Raw genomic sequence first — 21,009 nt, 5'->3', positions numbered from 1 at the left:
TCAGCCATTTTTCTGTAGTGGCACACTTTTTGTAACCCAAAAAATCCCAAGGCACACCACGATTCTACCAACCAAAAAAGTATTAAATCTCTCTAAACTGTCCAAAGGGGCAGGCCAGGGTGTGGCAAAAAAAGCAGCTCAGAGATTGCTGTTTGCAGACACAGCACTTATTGAGCACTTTGGACGCATTTCCAAGCTGCTTTGTCCCTTTGCCCACACCAGGGTAGTTCTCATTGTGCAACAGTCGAAAAACACTACACAGAGTAAAGTTGTTGATGGTGATGAACAATTCAGGGTGGCATTTATGGAGATGCGTATTTCATTTAAATCAGTCATCAGCCATGCATTCAAAGTTAACAGCTGTGTCTCATATGCCATACCAATCTGAAAATTAATACATTGGCTTTATTTTCTTTTTGTCTTCTTTAAAATTTGCCTTTTAGGAAGTCATTAAAATTCAGGTTGTACTTGCTCAAGTAGTATTTTGTTAAAAGTTCAGGTTTCAGTTCATTGTTTAAATTTAAACTAACAGATAGCATACCTGTGGAAGCATGGAGGTGTTTAGGAGAGATGGCAGTGGTGTTTTTAACCAGATTGTTTAATGGAACCTTGGAAAGTGAGAGGATGCCTAAAGAGTGGAGAAGAAGTAATTTGTGACAGACGGGTATCAGCAAGAGTGAAAGGGAAGGTCTACAGGATGGTAGTGAGACCAGCTATGTTATGTGGGTTGGAGACGGTGGCACTGACCAGAAAGCAGGAGACAGAGCTGGAGGTAGCAGAGTTAAAGATGCTAATATTTGCACTGGGTGTGACGAGGATGGATAGGATTAGAAATGAGTGCATTAGAGGGTCAGCTCAAGTTGGACGGTTGGGAGACAAAGTCAGAGAGGTGAGATTGCATTGGTTTGGACATGTGCAGAGGAGAGATGCTGAGTATATTGGGAGAAGGATGCTAAGGATAGAGCTGCCAGGGAAGAGGAAAAGAGGAAGGCCTAAGTGAAGGTTTATGGATGTGGTGAGAGAGGACATGCAGAGGACAGAAATATATCTGCTTGTAACAGAACAAGATGCAGAGGACAGAAAGATATGGAAGAAGATGATCCGCTGTGGCAACCCCTAACGGGAGTAGCTGAAAAATGAAGAAGGGTTTAAGTTTAAACTATGCTAATAAATATTTTAAAATTCTTTAGTTTTGATTCCACATTAATTTTGTGATTCAGTATATACCGTATTTACTTCATGATTTATGTATTTATTTTATGATGGCATGTTTTAATGTTAGATGCACTCAATTGTTATTAATTTAATACAATTATGAAATTAATTATAGATTTTTTAAATTGATTCCCAGCCATTATATATATATATATATATATATATATATATATATATATATATATATATATATACTGAATACTGTGTATATAGACAATGTATGCATATATTTACTAGATTTATATATGCACACATGCAAAAATTTGCCATAGCTATTTTTTATCAGTCCAAAAGATAACAAGGTTACAGTAACGCGTTAAAAACAAAGAATTACAAAAATAAAAGTATTAGGATTTTATGCCTGCTTGGATGAAGTTCTCAGGAAGTGAGAGCATAAATTGCCTGTAATGGGCTGTAACTGTAGGTGGGCTGACAGCTCATCCCAGGGTCCATGCAAGCTACAACCAGCCCTCTTTACAGCTGACAATGAGAACCCTGTGACATTTACAGCCACTAAATGTTCTTAATAAAGTAAGAATTCTTCCAAATGTTTGCTTTGTTTTTCAAAATGTTTTTGTTTGTATCAGAGGCAGTTTCATTATATAACTATTTACTTCTTAGTTTAGTCTCCTGCTTCTTAGTAAGCGGAAGAGAAAGGTTTACAAGATTTTCAGTGCTTTCAGAAAAAAAGGCTGAGCTCATAGCTAGCTAGGCATTGTGTCTTTCATCTTCACCTGCTAATCGGAAACCTCTTGTAGTTCCCTCATCTTTACTCTTCCCTTAGTAAGAACAATGGCCATAGTTCCTTGCTTCTTATTAGTCATAACACTGTGATGATACCGACATTCTGTATTCTTGTGTCATCCTGTACCCCCTTGGCTGACTATGTTTCTCTACCCATTTTTATACAGTTTGTTGAGGCAAAGCTTAGCCCAAATTCTGAGTGCAAAATAAGGCTTGAAAAATCACTTAACAATTCTTTGGAACAAACTGACAGAATCATGGCCATATTCATGGCTTGGAATGACAGAAAGGACAAAAATGCAGTGTACCAAGCCAGCAAACTAAGAATTACAATGTGGCAAAGCTTCAGCAAGCTCCCTCAAAAATTCCTTGATAGCAACACACAAACACACAGACTTTTCTGAAGTACACTTATAATTATAATAATGAAATAATAATGATTATGTGAATCTATTTTACATTAATATTACTCTCACACAGTAGGTTTTTATCTTTGAAGAAATTCTACATGAACATCATTGATATTTACAGATTTTTTTTGGATGATAACTTCATGAAAACATTTATTCTAGTATTTCAAAAGGCACCAAACAAAAAAGAATAAATTTAATCTGACCTAAAGCTAAATGATATTTACTCATCACCATGATGCCACTGGTGGTGGGCGAGGCATCGGGGGCTGGAAGGACATGTTGATCTGAGATTGGAGATGTTGAAGATGTGCTTTATGCCGCTTGCGTGGGGAGAGGAAGGCCCATTGGGACTGATCTGTCTGGGTGGGCTGCCCAGCCTGTGATAAAACAAGAGAAGCATTATAACTCCAATGAGTTTGTTTCCCTTTGTGTACAAACTTGGCTAGGCAATAATGCTAGGAAGATGATTGGAGGTACACAGAAATAATTCCCTCTGATTTCTACAGATTCTGGTATTGGAGACAAGGAAGGGATCACAAAAACTGATTGAGGTGTGATCTGACACAACTGGCATAAACACAGCTAACATTCTGTGGTACGGTCTGTTCATATGCATCATTATGAAAATAAAAACCATATGCATATGCAAATGAATCACTATTACAGTTACTTAAATGTCATATTTTCATAAGGAATGCCTTATTTAATCAAAATTTGTCCTTATTTTCTAAGAGAAAGGATTTACATTCCAACATTTTATGCACAATTTCGAAGAATTATAGACACATCCTTTAGCAGCTAAGAGAACAACCAAATATGGGCCTTATGTGACATAGTGACTATTTGGGCTCTGCATGAATTAGTGGAGATATTCTATTTGTGTGAATGAGCACTGTGATAGACAAGCGTCCTACTCAGAGATGTTTCCTGCCCAGGATTCCCCATAATCCTGACCTGAATTGACAGGGTTTAGGAAATAAGTGAAAGGAAAAATGGATGGATGAATGATGGCATGGTATTTCATTGATTTGTGTTGCTGTCTCACAATTTCAGAGACATGGGTAAGTTTCTGTTCCCTATTTACTTTTGGTGTAGAGTTCACATTTATTTCTGTATTTGTGCAGATTTTCTCCTGATGCTCATTTTGCCTCCAGCAGCCTAAACACATACAATTCACAATAAGGCAAATTATTGTCTGTTTCATATTTGAACAAGATGAACATCATAAAATTGCAAAGGAGCACATAATTCTTTTCATTTTCTCCATTTTGGGAGCCTATGGTACAATTCAATTCCAGTGTAGTGTCTATATTTGCATATTGTTGGCAATATACAATTCTTTAACAAATAACATAAGGATTGTAGAAGAAGGATATATGCATGTACTGTAAATCTAGACAAAGGACAATAAACAAACATTACAAAACATGCACTTAAGCTTAATTGGACGAGGAAATGCGCTGAAATCATCTTTGCAAACAAGAGCAAAGCGGTTGGGAGTTGTTGTTTTATGTGGTGTGACAGTTAATGAAAAAATACATTTTGCTCCTAAAAACTGGTTGCTGCTAAGGAACTTTTTTTCCATTTAGAAAGGTTTCTTGCTTTTTTTATCCCACCCAGAAGCAAAAGCAGCTGGGTGTTTGGGGGTGAATTTAAAAAAAATTACTTGTCATTTGTGCTTGTTATTTGTATTCACATTTGTGTCAGCAAGGCAGAGCAGTAAATAGCAGTAGCTGACACCTGCATTTCATTAAGAAAATAGCCGGAGTTATAGCGACGAATAGTTATAAGTAATAGAAACAACGATTCCTTAGTGGAGAAAAAAAGAAAGGCAGCGGCTGACTTCAAAGCGGTAAAGAGAAGCGTTCAGTGTTACATATCCAGGCGGCCAGCATTAACACTAGAATTCCTGAAGCCTACGAAAAAACTTGCAATCCTAGCCCACCATAAATCCCTTTGCACCTCTCCATCAGCGTCTTTTGTTTTGTAAAGGCATCGACCAGCATAAGCAGCAAGCAGCCTGCTGAAACATCCCCCGCCTTGATGGCGCTCAAATCTCCCAGCTCAAGCCAGGGCTCTTTACCTGCATGTGATGTGCCTGGAGTTGTATAGGGTAAATTATGCAGTATATTGTTGTTTGGAATACATGCATTTCATGTGTGTTCCATATCTACAAAGATCTGGGTAAGTGTAGGATGAAAGGAAATGCAAGAAATTCCGAACACATACCTAAAGTAGAAACTTTTTCCATGTCATACTAATAATGACGAGAAGTGTATAATGTGTGAAGACTTTAGTCCAAATATCAAATAAACATGTGTGCTTTTATTCAAGAATATAACCAAAGAACAAAAAAGCATTTGATTTACATGTGGCCTTGAGTTAAAAACTCAAGCTCAAATATCAATCGACAGGGAGCTTACATGTATTCTTGAATAGTGAGCTCCTGGTTTATAACCTGAAGGTCCTGGGATCTTGATTTTCAGAAAGTATTTCATAAGGTGTCACATGAGAGGTTGGGCATCAAACTAAAAGAAGGGGGGGCAGGTTCAGGGTGATGTTTTTAGATGGGTGCAGAATTGGCTCAGAGATAGGAAGCAGAAGATGATGGTGCAAGGAACCTCTTCAGAATTAGTCGATTTTGAGAGTGGTATTCCACTGGGGTCAGTGCTAGGGCCACTGCTATTTTTAATATATATAAATGATTTGGATAGAAATATAGGTAACAAGCTGGTTCAGTTTGCAAATGATGCCAAGATAGGTGGATTGGCAGATGATCTGGAATCCATTGAATCATTACAAAAAGACTTCGACAACATACAGGCTTGAGCAGATTTGTGTCAGATGAAATTTAATGTCAGTAAATGTAAAGTATTACACATAAGAAGTAAAAATGTTGGGTTTGTATACACAATGGGAGAAAAATCAACCTTATGAGAAAGATTTAGGAGTTGTTGTGGACTCATCAATTATCAACTTGCAGACAGTGTTCAGAAGCCATTAAGAAGACAAACAAAATGTTAGGTTATATAGGAACAATGTGTGGAAGGAGTTCAAGTCCAAGGAGTTTATGTTGAAGCTTTATAACACACTGGTGAGATCTCATCTGAAGCACTGTGTGCAGTTCTGGTCTCCAGGTTTCAAAAAGGACATAGCAGCGCTAGAAAACGCTGATTCCAGGGCAACAGGGTATGAATTATGAAAAAAGATTAAAATAGTTCAACTTTTTCAGTTTAAGCAAAAGCAGATTAAGAGGGGACATGACTAAAATGTTTAAAATTATGAAGGGAATTAGTAGTAATGTGGATTGAGACTGTTATTTTAAAATGTGTTCATCAAGCACATGGGGATACAGTTGGAAACTTGTTAAAGGTAAATTTCACACAAATAGCAGGAAGTTTTTCTTTACATAGAGAGCCATAGGCAAAAACCTACCAAGGTAATTAATTGAGAAGAATTAAGTGGAGAGGACTGGTGAGTTTTGTTGGGAAGAATGGCCTGTTCTCGTCTAGATTGTTGTAATGTTCTTAATTGGCTTTCTCTCACTCTTTCTAATATGAAGACAGCACAATTATGGATTTGTTATGAATCTGGGATATTATCCGAATACATTTTGTGCAGTACCACTTTGTTGTTATATTATTTGACTGGTGTCACCATTTTATCTAACTGTTTCATGGGGACGAATACATTGTCAGTATTTAAGGTGTGCCATGATGTACCAGCAATAGGGAAGCCATCGTCAAAAACTATGGCTGCAGCAACGAAAAAAATATACAAAACAGTGGTGCCCATATTTGCAAAAAAAAAAAACAAAACAATCTAAATAGCAGTATAATAACGTCAGAAAAATGATGATAAAAATAATACCACATACAAATAAAGTGCAGAATTAGATTCTACATGTTCAAAAAAAAAAAAATTGTAACAAAGCCCTCCTCTTAAAAGCTCTCATCCTATTAGGTTTTCCAGTTTGTTGAAGGTGAAATAAGCACAAATGCAGTAAATGAGCCCACGACTGATCCTCGAGAACATAACCACACCAGTCAACTAAACATCCTAAAAGCCACAATGGCACAGATGCAGATTTTTTGGTATTTTGTCTACTTGCTCATCCTCCACTTCAATAGAAGGGGAAAAGTGGGATTTTTAAAATGTGAAGGTACAGCTTTCTTACATCATACACATCTGACACTCTGACTTTCACAACAGCATACGGACCAATGTGTTTTGGAGTTAGTTTGTGGCATGCAAACCTGAAGTGGATGTCCTGCATAGTGAGCTACACCTTCACCCCAACTTTATATTCATGAGCTTGTTTACATTTTTGGTCCACTGTTTAGTCAACTGTTTATCAAAGACTCCATTGTTGACAGGTTACTCTTGACTAGTCTCCAACCGTCCCTTAACTAGGAAGAACACTCAGTCAGACTAGGAATAGACAAAGTGGTTTATACCCATATACTGTAAATACAAAAAATTGGTACATCTTAAGAGCTAAATTATACAAAATGCTTTGCAAAAATTCAGCCAACGGAAGAACACATTTACAGTCAAAATAAAAAGAATCTATAGTATATCTTTAAACAATTCTCGAAATCTTGATCTACTCATTCTTTCTAACTTTATCTCAGCTTCAAGCAAGATTTGCTAAAGTGTTAATCTTGGAAAAAAAGAATCTGCAGAAAAGTGAAATAAACTGTAGGCCTCAGTCTGAAATTTACAGTATAGTATTAGGAAAATGATTTGACTAAAACATGCCCCTAATAAAACTATGTGCTGATTCTTTAGTTGTTGGAAGTTAAGTAGCGCTCTCAGAGATACTGTTAACATCCCCAAGAATGAGGAAGGACCATGGCAGCAGGGAGCTATTGCTGAGATATGGATTGTAAAGAAAGTTTCTCATTGGTCTCTTTAATACCCATAATTGCAACCTTTTGGTTGTTAACTGGAGCAGAGACCTATTAAGCTGGGTTTATACTTCACGTGACGCGACGCATGCTGCAGCGGACGCTCCTGCTATGCAAGCATTTTACTGTTCATACTTGCGCGTGTACTTTATGTAAATCTGGAGGAATCCACCAGGTGGCAGTGCAAGATATCATGACGGTGAGAACAGGTTTGGCTTCTCTGTGTTGTGAATTGCCTGGAACATCCATCAAATTCCGATGACACCTTACCGCAATATCTCTGAAAAGGATGTTTAATGATTAAATCCATCAATCCAGGGATGTGTCCATTCTAGCTAGCATTGGGCATGAGGCAGAAACAATCCCTGGACGGTGCCTCAGCTCATCGCAAGGTGAATACAGGCATACACGTACACTGGCGTCATTTTAGCGTCACCAAATCTGCATATCTTTGGAAGGAAACCGGAGCACTCTGAGAAACCCAGCAGGAAAACATAAACTCCAGGCAGGGAATATCAGCGATGTGATTCCCTGCAAAACAGCAGTGCTACGGCTCGGCCACCGTGTCACCCCCATGTGTGTAATTATTAACAGTATTCATTATTTAAACAAAGTTAACGATTTATCTGTAAAACGTAACATACATACTTTAATGCATTTCATCATGAAAGTGATATCAAGTATAAATGTAAGGATTCTAAATGTGCAGAAAGTTGGAAAATCATACATTTAATGTGTTCTGTTGGCAATTGCTGCTGTCAGGTCAGGAGGAAGCCCCAGAAAAAAAAGACAACACAAAAGATGGTATGTGAGACTTTTAAAATACTGTATATCGTGTCATTACGATCGGGAATATGCAACGCTTGAATATAAAAGCACCACAAATGCATCTGTATGTCGGCATTTTGCTTCACCACATTGAACCATTCATCAAACATCGAAGAGCGCACTTCGATCCCGGAGGATCTACATAAAGGCTTTCTGTCACATGTAGATAGTAATCAGAGACTCTGACGTCACGTTCTGATTTTTATCACACTGCACCCCCCTGACTTGGTACTGCAACTTGTGCAAGCGTCATATTAATTTCTGAGGATCTGCTCAGAGGATGCGTTAAATGAACGCTGGGAATGCGTGGCAGCCATGATGCGGGCATGTACGTGTTCTGAGCGTGAAGTATAAATGAGCCCTTAATCAAGGTCTGCAGAGATGAGTTTTGGGCACTCAAATTTTTACCTAGTAAAGCCTGAGAAAATGGGATCAACTTACAAGAGTGTGGTTTGATTGTAATTGATACTACCTCATCAGATGGAGAGGCCCAGAAATGCATCTGGCTGAGGGCCTGCCATATCAGTCTCAGTTAGATTTGTCCTTTGGCTTACAAAGGAACTTCATATTGACTGAGGTGAGAGTTTGACAAGAGGGTGCAATCAAAGACTGTGGCTCACGTCTGGAGCTGCACTGCATGTATCAAACGTGGACAAAGCCACTTTAACTTACAGTTATGCTTTCAAGACAAGGCTCTGGGTCCTCCAAACTGTAATGAAACATGGGTGTTCACAAGATGGATGGATAAATGGATAACAATATTAAATAATTATTCTTTATCTGCCTTTTCCAATTCAGCTTTGCAGGGACTGGAGCCTATACTGGCAGCATCAGGTGGTCCCATGTTCACACTCATACAGAGCTGAATTAAAACTGTTAATTATTATAACTTGAACATCTTTGACATATAGGAGGAGAGCCCCAGTATGCAGAGGAAACCACACAAAAAAACTGAGAACATGCAATTTCCTCCCAGAAAGTGACTACATGCAGAATTCAAATCCAGAATGCTGGATATGTGAAGGTACAATTTCAACCACTGCATAACCATTCTTAATAATAATCCTATTAATCATAAAAATAGTACAGTGAGTTTCTACATTTAGAAGTAGCAGCAGCACCTGCCATAAGTCTAAGACAGAACTGTCTAACTTCTATAAGTGGCGTTTCTTAAAGCATACCCCCCCAAAGACAAACAACAATGTGCCACTTTCCAAAATCAAAAGATTTATTACACAAAATAGTCACGCATCAAAGAAACGTTTTGAATATATAAATAAATACTTATAAAATTCAAAATATTTTTCCCAGACAAATTACTTTGTTCAAATACAAGAAAGTCCCTTTTTCCAGATTTTAAGCCCTGAAATAAATAAAATGAATTTCAGTGGTCAAAATTTGGGAAGACATTCTGTCCTTAAAACTCACTGTAGTAAAATGGAAAAGGTACCCCAGGGTCAAAATTGTGGGATCCAAAATAGTCCAAGCAGTATATGTATACAACACCCTGTTGAGACTGGACCAAGAGTGTGGAAATGTATAAAGAACAAACACACACCCCACCCCACAATGCGGGCCTAGAAACCTAACTGCGATTCCGTCAGCACTGGCAATGGACAAATAAACCTAGCTCTGTAAGTTTTATTTTTACTCTGTTTTCATTAAATAAAGATAGGCTTGGATAAATTTTATTCAGGGGAAACATAAATAATGATTATCACATCAATTTCAATCTCTAATCTCTTTTTAATTAAATGTATATTACCAACCAGGGCAGAGAGCAAGGACTTTTCAGAAAACACATCCTGATAATAAAAACCATATAAATTTGTAACCCTTAGCATTTTTTAATTCTAAAGAGAATATCAGAAAGATAAATGGCAGAGGTGAAGTCTAAAGATATTTGCTAAAAAGATTAAATGCTCTCACACTGATGTGTCTTTAGCTGATGTAACTTAAATTTACTTATTGAGGTCAAGGTGTCCTTAGTTTCATTTATCCTCATTGAAGTCTCAGTTACTTTTTAACTCTATTGTACTTATAATTACAATTTTTGCACTTAAACTGATGTCTTATTTAAGCCAGTAGTTCATACGTGTTTGGAGTGTATATATATGTATATATTTTATATATATATATATATATATATTTAGCTTCCGTAAAAATTAATTTAAATTAAAATCTATCTATCTATCTATCTATCTATCTATCTATCTATCTATCTATCTATCTATCTATCTATCTATCTATCTATCTATCTATCGATCGTGAGGGTCAGCCAGCATCTTTACCCAGCCGGGATGCCTCCTTAAAGGAAGGACATGGGGAGATGGCTTTTGAAGGGCATTATCTCCCCTGAACTGCTACTTGGCAGCCCCTCTGGGTTGCCCCAGATTCCCACAAGGCTGTGCCGAAGAATAATAATTCCCATACAACCCTGTGTGAATCTGAGGTGCCATTGCAACCCAGAGGGGCTGCCAAATCTTGAGTGTGATAATACAGGAGTCACCGCTGCCTACGGCAGACTGCACTCCCCTTCACACCCTCCCATGCTCTATTTCTTTTCAACTGTCTTACTTACAGTTGCAGGATATATGTTAACAAAATGAAAATGGATTAAGGAATGGATTTAATGAAATGTGCAATTCAATTATCAATAAGGCTTTTTTACTCAAACGTAATTTGGTTTTTGGTGACTAACCTGAGTTAATTTTACTTTTTACAGGTGCACAGTTGCTGTATCACTAGTATGGCACCTGCTTGGCTCAAAAACATAAAGCACTTGCAGGATGTGGTGAAGGTGGCATGGAATACGCCTGGCACTCAACTGACTTCTGTTCAGGACATTTATAGACAAGCAAACTGGATTAGTAAAGACATAAGCCATCCTTTTTACATTCTTACAAAACATTCTGGACCATACAGGACCATTGGCCCTTGCACCAGTAGGTTCAGTGCACAATTATAAAGCATCTGTGTGTCTATTTCCTATACAGTTTGCAGCCTTTGACCGATACAGACCAAATTTTGTATAGCTGCTCTCTAGGACAATATTGAAAAGATAAACTACTTTGGAACCCAAAAGTTTGACCCTGGTGGTCCTAATGTTTTTTTTTCTTGTGTGCTTCAGTTTGCTCACCAGTGCTACCTGCTTGCTCTAACCAAGTTAAATATCTGAACCAAGCCAAGACTAGCAGACAAAATCACCAGAGCTAAACATTACTTATCCAGGCAATGCCGCATGCTGCTTCTATCTACTGTAATATACAGTAAAGGTGGGTGTTGGGTGAGGCTTGATCGAGAGTGGATGTGCAGCACAACACAAAGGAGAATCAAAGGGTTAATGTTTAACTCCTGGGGCCTCATGCATAAACGGTGCATACACACAGAAATGTTGTGTAAGAACGTTTCCACATTCAAATCGCGATGTATAAAACCACAGTACCTCATACCCTTTCGTACGCAAGTTCTCCGCTCGGTTTTGCAGACTGGCAGCACCTAGTGTCAAAGCAGTGCTACTGTTCCTGTGTGGTTATCCTTTATTTTCCTGACACGGCTCTATAAATACACTGAAATTAGTTGCATATTGTTTATTAGTATAATGCATCTGATTGTAATTAACTTGTAACAATATAATGGTCCAGGGAATAGCCATAGTATTCCAAATACCATAACTGCTTTAGCGTTGTTACTCTCACTGCACCTTTTTTTTCTTCTTTCAGCTGCTTCTGTTAAGGGTTGCCACAGCAGATCATCTTTTTCCATATTACTCTCACTGCACCACTCAGAGTATTTATATCACCGTATCTGAGTGGGGAATCACAGCAGCAGCTGATCGGAAAGAGAAATATCGGTATTACAGCATCAAACACACCCTGCCTCAGCCACAGCAAAACGTTTCAAAGCCTTTCCTGTATGGACCTCACGGTTCAGAAACAGTTTCATCCCAAGAACTTTAAACTTTTCCATCAAGTCCATCAAGTGCTCCTTGTAGAACTGTTTGTACTTATAAGTAGAATTACCCCACTGTAAACTTGCACTACAGTTATAATATCGCACAACCTGCACCACTTTATAAAGCGCGTATTTACATATGATGACAATATCATTTTTAAGATGAAATGCAGCAAAATATGTTGATTATATTATAGAGATAAAACTTTAACTTCATTTAAATAATCTGTATTGTTAATAATTAAACATGTAAGGACACGGTGCCGCAGCACTTGCATGTTCACGTATTGTTCCTGCCTCACGCTGTATATTTGCTGAGACTGGCGTGACACTGGAAGGATAGATGGATAGAATAATTAAACATGTACTATGAAGATATTTCAATGTTCCTTAAAAGTTTTCAAGAATCGTCGTTGTAAGCTTACAGATGGCTTAACGTCTATTACAGAGCTGATTGTGTGGCGATTGGGTATGTGGAGAAAGAAAAGTAAGGACAGGAATTGGAGATTAGTACGTTTGAAAGAGACAGTACTGCTACTATAATTTCATCGAAGGTCGTGCACAATCACGCACCGTATTCGTCTGTTTAATAACATGCTTTAACTACTATCATCATAAAAAAGATATCACATATACATCTCAGTATTTTAATTATTCAGAGAGCTGTAATATCACAAATGTAATGAATTCTATGTCCTATTAGAGAAAGAGAAAGCGGAAGTACGTAGTGATTCACACACATGGAGCACATGAAAGATCAAATACAAAACAAAGCATTTAACGTGCTACTTTAGTTACAATGTGGATTTGAGAAACTGGTTAATTAAACAATTTTAAGGTGAAGTTTATGATGTTCTACTTTAATGACAAAATAAACTAATTAAAGTGGAAATTTTGAGATTGAAGTTGACATTTCGTGCTTTTTTCCTGCTGTGTGCCTTTTTTTTTTCTCTGTACCCTAATAAGCTTTCATATGACACTCAGACGGTAGGCTACAACTCACCATTTCACGGCAACTTAATATGTGACTTCTTTTTTATTTTAGGCACTGTGCGACTATGTCAGGCGATCAGCTTCCTTTTGTTGTTTATACCACTGTTTAAACCAACAAATAGTGCGTTTTTCCATTGCCTCCACTTGTTATTTGCTGAAATTCTTCCATTTTCCCTCTTGCTTTTTCCATTGTCTTTTCACAGAAGGCTGAGCTTAAGGGTGATTTTTATTGATTTGCATATTCATAGAGGAGTAATTCTAGGAGGAGTTGGGGGCGGGACAGAAGGCGCGTGCATGAGTGTTACTTTTCACGCTGACTAGGTTTTATGGAGCGGAAGAACATGGAAGCTGGAGTACGCACAGATTCCTGCATCTGGATTTTTCTGTGCGTAAGCACATTTCGGCTTTTATGCTTACGACATGTTATAGTGCGAATTCTACGCACGGCGTTATACATGAGGCCCCTGGTTTGCTGGCTTTACTACAGAATGTAAGCACTATGAACTGTCCACCTTGATCTAAGAAGATGAGTCAGACATAATAATGTTCATGGTTACAAATTCTCAACTCACCAGAGCAGGGACTTTGACAGAGAAAAAATGTGGATGACAAATGGGTCAGTTTGAAAACAACCAGGTCATCATTAAAAAAAAAAAACATAAATGTTTGCTTTCTATCCTTAACCCATTCTACAAATAAACCCAGGCAATGGTGGGTACTTTGTCTAGTATACTGTTAAGCACTTACATATAAATACATATTGAATATATTGTATATCAAAACAAATGAAGAGATTTTCTGATGATAATCAAATTAGGGTTAGGGGTAGGGTTAGGGTACATGCAGAAATGGCCTAGAAACTCTCATGATCTGAGCCAAATTTGTGGTCTGTTTGTAAGCAATGACTTTGTGAAATGGACTGCACAACTGTGGAGAAGATAATTCAGGCCCTAATTCCTAAAGTTTGGAACAGAGACCCCAAAATCCTCTAAGAATGTTCAAAGTTGGCGGATTCTGTGCCATATCACATCCAGATGCTTCCAAGAGTCAAGAAGGTCAGATCATGCACTGATGTAAGTTTCTGAATATTATTCATAATAAAAAATTGAGTGGTCTCCCATAGACTTTCTTGTAAGCTTGGATAAGAGGATAGATATTTGAGGAGTAAACTGCAAGACAATGATTATATTTTTATATTATGTACATTAAAGCACAATTCAACAACAAATAAAATAAAATTAATAATAAATTGAACAATTATTATAAACATAAAGTTTAATAAATTGGACTCTGCAGCTGCATGAATAAAAGGTAAAGTACCACTTCCAGTTAGTGGAAATAGCCCAAAAGTTGACAGAAATCTACGTTTTGTTCCTAATACTTGTATGAAAAAATTGGTTGACCTAAGTGAAAGCGTACTCAAGTTATCGTGTTTACATACACACACATGCACACGCCCACACACGCACACACACACACAGACAGACACACAGACCTAATTCCAAAAATGGTATTTTCGGACTTAGGGACTTCTAAAACGTCAAGATTCATTAAAATCTCAAAATGGAATTTTTGGAGGATTCCATTACTTCCCCTATACTTTGTATACAAGAAAGTCAGTGAGGTCTAAAATGTCGAGAATTACTAAAATCTCTACACTGAATTTTTGGACATTTACAATTGTTTCACTGTACAGTACTTTCTATACGAGAAAGTAAAAATTGAGCAAAACTGACTTTTGTTGTGTTCATAATTTGTTTCAATTAATTTGCACAAGGGTGTAATGTGATGTGATTGTCAATAATAACACATTTCTGCAACAAGATCCTTTGCTTCATCTATATAAATAATATCTGTAGTACTAGGGTGTTTTACCGTGTTAGCCATTATGAATGTAGAGAAAAGCCAAGCAAAATGACACCTTTTATTGGCTAACTAAAAGAATTACAATATGCAATCTTTTCGAGGCAACTCAGGCCCCTTGTAATTTGTAATCTTGTCTGAAGAAGGGGCCTGAGTTGCCTCGAAAAGATTGCATATTGTAATTCTTTTAGTTAGCCAATAAAAGGTGTCATTTTGCTTGGCTTTTGTCTATACTGTAAACAATATCGTAAGGGTTGTCTGTCTGTCATGCAAATACTCGCTTACCCCTGGCCTTTGAAGCTTGGATTTTGTTCGCAACTGACAGCTTATACTGTGACAAATGCAACACAACCCATGATTTGGATGCTCTGCCAACAAGGGGTTGGAGGGGGCACAAAATTTGGCTTTGACTCCTTCTTTCAGCTACAAAAGATGTGGTAGTATGCAATTATTAATAGGACATGCACAAACAGAATGGATATGTGGCATTGCTGACACAGACAGAACCTGCCAACATCGACAGGAGCAATTTGTATACCTCTCTTTAACAGGTAGTGGTTGACTGGTTGAATTTTTTGGATTGTTTCCAAAGAATAAAAATGAACTTGCTATGTTATTTCCATTTTTTTGATTGAGTTGCGGTGTTATATTTTGTTTCCAAATAAAAGGAAAAAAACAAGAACTTGGGTAGAAAATCAGAAAAAGAAAAAACAGATATGCAAAATTTAGGAAAAAATATTAAATGAATCTTTAAAAAACCCAAAAACTAGATATGATATTATTAAATAATGAATACAAATCGAATTAAGTTAAAGCCATGCCATTATAACCCTAATCCTAACCTCACAAGTGTAGAAACTAAACAAGGAAAAAGATGATTAAAATTAAAATATCAAGTAACATAAAGCAGGAGAGCAGGCTTCTCCAGAGGATGTTCAAAACTATGTAATGATAAACATAATATCAGTGAAAGTTCTGACTTAAATTGAACATGTCTTTTCTAAGAAAAAAAACGCAGATGTTTATAGCAGGAAGAGATTTAATACTGTACTTATATCAAGGTGTAACTCTGCAGGCGTGAAGTAAATTCCTAAATGAACTTTGTGACAGATGTGTCTTTTAGAAGGGAGAACTGCTTTAAAACAAAATTTGTGTGCCTTGAAACATGTGAATTGTGGATCTAGAACAAGAGAGGGAAAAACTGTCAAGATATTTTCTACACTTTGTTTTTGGTATGAAATTAGCAATGGGCTTTTACTCCTCTAGATGCCTTACTGTAATATATATTTTTAGACTCTGTCCTTATTGCTTATATAGTTGCAGTTCATACTAAATACATGTTATAGCCTCCCTGTGAATAAACACCATATTTAGTTTGCATTAACATTATATTTTCTTTGTATTTTTGCATTTGAAATCCAGTAATATGGTTGCACTGTATTTCAGTTTTAGCTGCTCATCTGCTGTTTAAATGTCTAATGATAAGTTTCATATTTTTCATAAATCTAGATGATTGCTTTGTTCTACATATTAATTTCTGAGTGTTTTTATGATATTATTTTGCTTCTATTTACATTTAGATTTTTAAATATGAGATGTTCCAGATAAGACTGTTTTAGAGCTGCCATCTCCAGACACAGCTCAGTGAGAAAGTCTGCTTGAAGTTCTTTAACATTGCGGCCTATTTAAATGTTAAGATCATCACATTTTCAAGTCAATCCTGGCTTTTCCAGGGCTAGGACTTGAGAAATTTTGAGGCCTATTTCAAAGCCTACAAGCATCTTCCATGACTTGAAAGACCTTTTGTATTAAGTCAGATTGAATGAATTGCCAAGCAGAAATCCATTGTTTAAGAAACACAACTGTAAAAGCGTGGACTGAGAAATAATCCTTGATGAGATGGAGGAGCTCAAGTTCTAGAAATCCAACTCTGACCAACATGTCACATAGTCTTGTAAAATGCCTGCATTATTTTTAGTTGTTAAGATGTTAGTGTAATGGCTCAGTTAATTGTTTTTGGATTTACCATATGTGATTGATGATCTTTTTTTCCATTATGATATTTTGCCAATGCCAGCTCAGCTGATTAGAAATGAGCTGTAATGATCTGTATTATTAAGAATTAGTCGAAAACTGCCAGAGAGAAAGTACAATTGCAAGTGGTTAGGTTTCCCTGACACATGATTTATCCTGTTGTTACACTAAATCATATTCCTTGTCTCACAACTGCTTCTCTTGGGCAATAACTAATCTATTTCTATGTCTTTCCTTAAATGGAAACAAAAATGTTTTGAGTTTCTTTCCTGCTAAAACTTGCTCAGCTTCAGGCTGTACTCTGTTAAATGTCAGCGTAACACTTTAAGAGAGCACATCTGGGGCTTCCTCAGGAAAGATCAGCAGTTAATCTTGGAAATCTTTAAATTAGTATAAAGGTAGTTTGCAAGTTATACGAGTATTGTCTTATCTTGTCGGTTAATGGTCTTATTATTTTATGCCTCTAGTTTTAATTATACTTCTAATGCTGTGTTTTAATTGAAAAGCCTCAGCTACAGCAAGAATCCAAGATTCCAGTTTGTGTGCTAACACGTTTTTTAACCGTACTTCTGTGTTCATGATAAAGAATTTATTTTAAAGTAACAGCTGGGATCCGCTGTACTAATTCCTTTCAAATTTTTACACATTTCAATTTCATGTTGCCTGTTAATCTCTGTTAAAGTGAAAAGGTTCAACTCTTTTAATCTCTCCTCATAGCTCATACCGCTCATGGATGAAGACTGGAGTACACCAACTCTGGGCTAAACAAGAGCTGAGTATGCATTTCTTTTGCATGTGTGAGGACACTGGAGTACCCAAAGAAAATCCACACAGACACAAAGAGAAGGTGCAGATGTCACACAGACAGTGGCTAGGCTGGGATTTGAGCTAGCAGAACTGCTTACTCCTCTTTAATCCCAAAACAGATTATCGCAATAAACAAATAGTGTTCATTTTGTGGTTATACAATACAAACAAGGCTCTATCAATGGTGAAGATATTTGCCATCTACAGTACATAAAATGATTGGAGTTGTCAACTAATGAACAAACAAGTAGGTTATAGTCAAAAGTAACTCAGAAATCACCTGCTTCTTTGCTTCATCCATCCATCCATATACAGTTTAGAATCAGAGGGAGCTGCTGCCTCTTCTGGAAACACTGGCTACAAAGTTGGAATCAACGCTTGATGGGACATAATTCTTTAAGGTCTTTTCTAGTTTTTAACTTTCATTATTCTTCTGCAACCTTTAAACTAAGACTCCATCCATATAGAAGAAGAAGAAAAAACTGTTGAAAAAGTAAAGGTGCTTTTAGGGTGTCTGTTGTATTTATCAATGTTAAACTCTTGACGTAATTTCAACTTTGGGGATTTACTGGAATTTCACCACAGGCTCTTTGCAATCCCCATAATTACTGGCAGAGCCTGATATTGAAACAAGAAGACAAGGGAACAAGATATTCTTGGGATTAATAAAGTATCTATCTATCTATCTATCTATCTATCTATCTATCTATCTATCTATCTATCTATCTATCTATCTATCTATCTATCTATCTAGCTAGCTATTCATTTGTTGTGACGGTGACATGAAAAGACGAGAATGTGTAAGTTGAGTTGAGTGAGGTGAGTTGTGGACTGTGCAATACTACTCAGCTTGACTTTGTTGACATTGGAGAGACAAAGTGATCAGCACACTGCATGCATGCTAACATGCCAATTAAAGAGAAATTTTTTAAGGGACAATTATTTTATTTTTTAACTCATTTTTAACCAAAAGTGCAAAGATGGTTCAGAAGAAACAATCTATGTTGGCTAGCACTTTAGTTTAAGTACTGCAAAAATGACACAATTAATCTTATGTAAGAAGCCCTTACTAAAGGCTTCTTTTGGTAGTCATAACACTTATAAAATATCAGCTATTATAGGTTATTTGTCTCCAAGCTGGTGGCATATTGACATGATGGTAAAATTTATTGTTAATATGAAGAATCCACAGGTCCTATACTAAATATGTGACATCAAGAGATACGTGTCTCAGTTAAGCCACCTCAGACCACTCCAAAGTGACGTTTTGTTAGTAGGTCCCATTGCAGAGTTGAATAAACACTTCACTGATGCTCTATAAGTGTTATGAAGACCTCAAGAAGTGTCTATTGAAGTCTTGTTACTTAACAGTAAATGAGTAATAGACACACTTTGCAGTGTTTAAACTAAAGTCAGGCGATCATTTTCTAACCCACTTAGTTCTGAACAGGGTCATGGGGGTCTGCTGGAGCCTACGCCAGCTAGCATAGGGTGCAAAGCAGGAACAAACCCTAGTCGGGGCACCAGTCCTCTGTAGGGGAACACACACACATACGCACACTCTCACGCACACTCACACACACATACACACCAACGACACACTAGGGCCAATTTAGGATCACTAATTTACCTAACCTGCATATTTTGGACAGATGGAGTAAACCAAAGCACCTGTAGGAAATCCACGCAGACATGGGGAGAACATGCAAACTCCACACAGGCAGGACCCTGAACGCAAACCCTGGTCTCCTTACCTAAACTAAAATGTTTACTCAATTTAGAGCTTTCCATGGACTTATTTGCATCTTATTTTTGTTTCGAAGCTATGCATAAATAAGCTTTATCTCTTTAAAAATATTTTATTGACTTTCAGGTTAGATTACAATGTAAACATTACAGAACACTAAGATATATATAGTATTATATTTTATTTGGATCACATAGCACCTGCCTTATCCAATTAGAGTGCAGGAAAAGAAAAAAGTGCAATATGAAGTTATAAGCAGAGATAGAAAAATATGCAGATGTTAACAATAATTCACCAAGTTTGGTTAAATAAATTCTTGACAAATTGTAAGGTGAATTTAAAGTACAATAAAATAGGATATCAGTTTCCTCTTGTGTTATGGTCGGTGGGCTAGGATTCCTAAGGCTGATCCATACAGGACGGTGTGCTAGCAGTGTAGTGAAGGCTCTCCCTGAAGAGCGGCAGCACCTTATTAGATGATACCCCAGGCCAGGATGTTTGACAATTATCTTGAATCCTAGAGTGTGTGACCAGTTAGCTAAGATTTCTTTTAAATAAAAATATAACAAAAATGTGACCCAATGAAGCAAATGCCTGATGACATTTCTCACAAGTAGGGTCTCGGATATATCTTGTATAGTCTGAATTAAGAGAAATTTGTATGATGAACAATTTTAAGACAATGTTCTGTACATAGTGATGAAATATTTTTTAATGTAATACTGACTTCCATTTATCTAGAATATTCCATCCATCCATCCATTTTCCAACCCGTTGAATCCGAACACAGGGTCACGGGGGTCTACTGTAGCCAATTCCAGCCAACACAGGGTGCAAGGCAGGAACCAATGCCAACCCACCGCAGGACACACACACACAGGACAATTTAGAATCGCAAATCCACCTAACCTGCATGTCTATGGACTGTGGGAGGAAAGCAGAGCACCCGGAGGAAACCCATGCAGACACGGGGAGAACATGCAAATTCTACGCAGGGAGGACCCAGGAAGCAAACCCGGGTCTCCTAACTGCGAGGCAGCAGTGCTACCACTGCACCACCGTGCCGCCCTATTTAGAATATTCCATTATCTAAATATACCTTAAAGTGGCCTTGTAATGAAGAAGTGGTGGCTGCCATGTAAAATCGCTAATATTTAATGGAGTATGACTTTATACTTCTTTTTTGCACAGTATTGCATTTAGACTTTTCAAAAGTGACATGGTTTCAGACTATAATTTTTAAGAGAATTATGCTTCCTGGTTAATCCCTTTTGCCCTTTCATAGCCAATGCTACAAGTCAGTTCAGGTGGAAAGGTCTGAACCCATAATACCACTCTGCTTCATATACCACTACAGTACGTCACTGAATATCACTTGCTGCAATTAAGAAACAACATTTAAATTTGCTAAATCCGCAAGAAATTCATCTTGTCAAAAACTCAACAATGCAAATATCAGCAGTGGGAGAGTAGTTTCCTTAAAATGGACACCATTAATAGC

At 37.2% G+C, this 21,009-nt stretch overlaps 1 protein-coding gene across 1 annotated transcript in view; it reads right to left on the bottom strand.

Moving 5' to 3' along the window:
* LOC120534581 (lamin tail domain-containing protein 1-like) overlaps positions 1-21,009 on the bottom strand; it is a 68,330-nt gene that overhangs the window by 11,475 nt on the left and 35,846 nt on the right. The window contains exon 7 of the mRNA XM_039762173.1: positions 2,576-2,749. Within this exon, the coding sequence (XP_039618107.1) occupies positions 2,600-2,749 (150 nt within the window). The 3' untranslated portion in view covers positions 2,576-2,599. The remainder of the gene's footprint in view (positions 1-2,575; positions 2,750-21,009) is intronic.

Source organism: Polypterus senegalus, chromosome 8, assembly GCF_016835505.1.
Source record: "Polypterus senegalus isolate Bchr_013 chromosome 8, ASM1683550v1, whole genome shotgun sequence".
NCBI lineage: Eukaryota > Metazoa > Chordata > Cladistia > Polypteriformes > Polypteridae > Polypterus > Polypterus senegalus.
The sequence above is the reverse complement of the archived record's forward strand: the minus strand, read 5'-3'. Positions and strand labels throughout refer to the sequence as shown.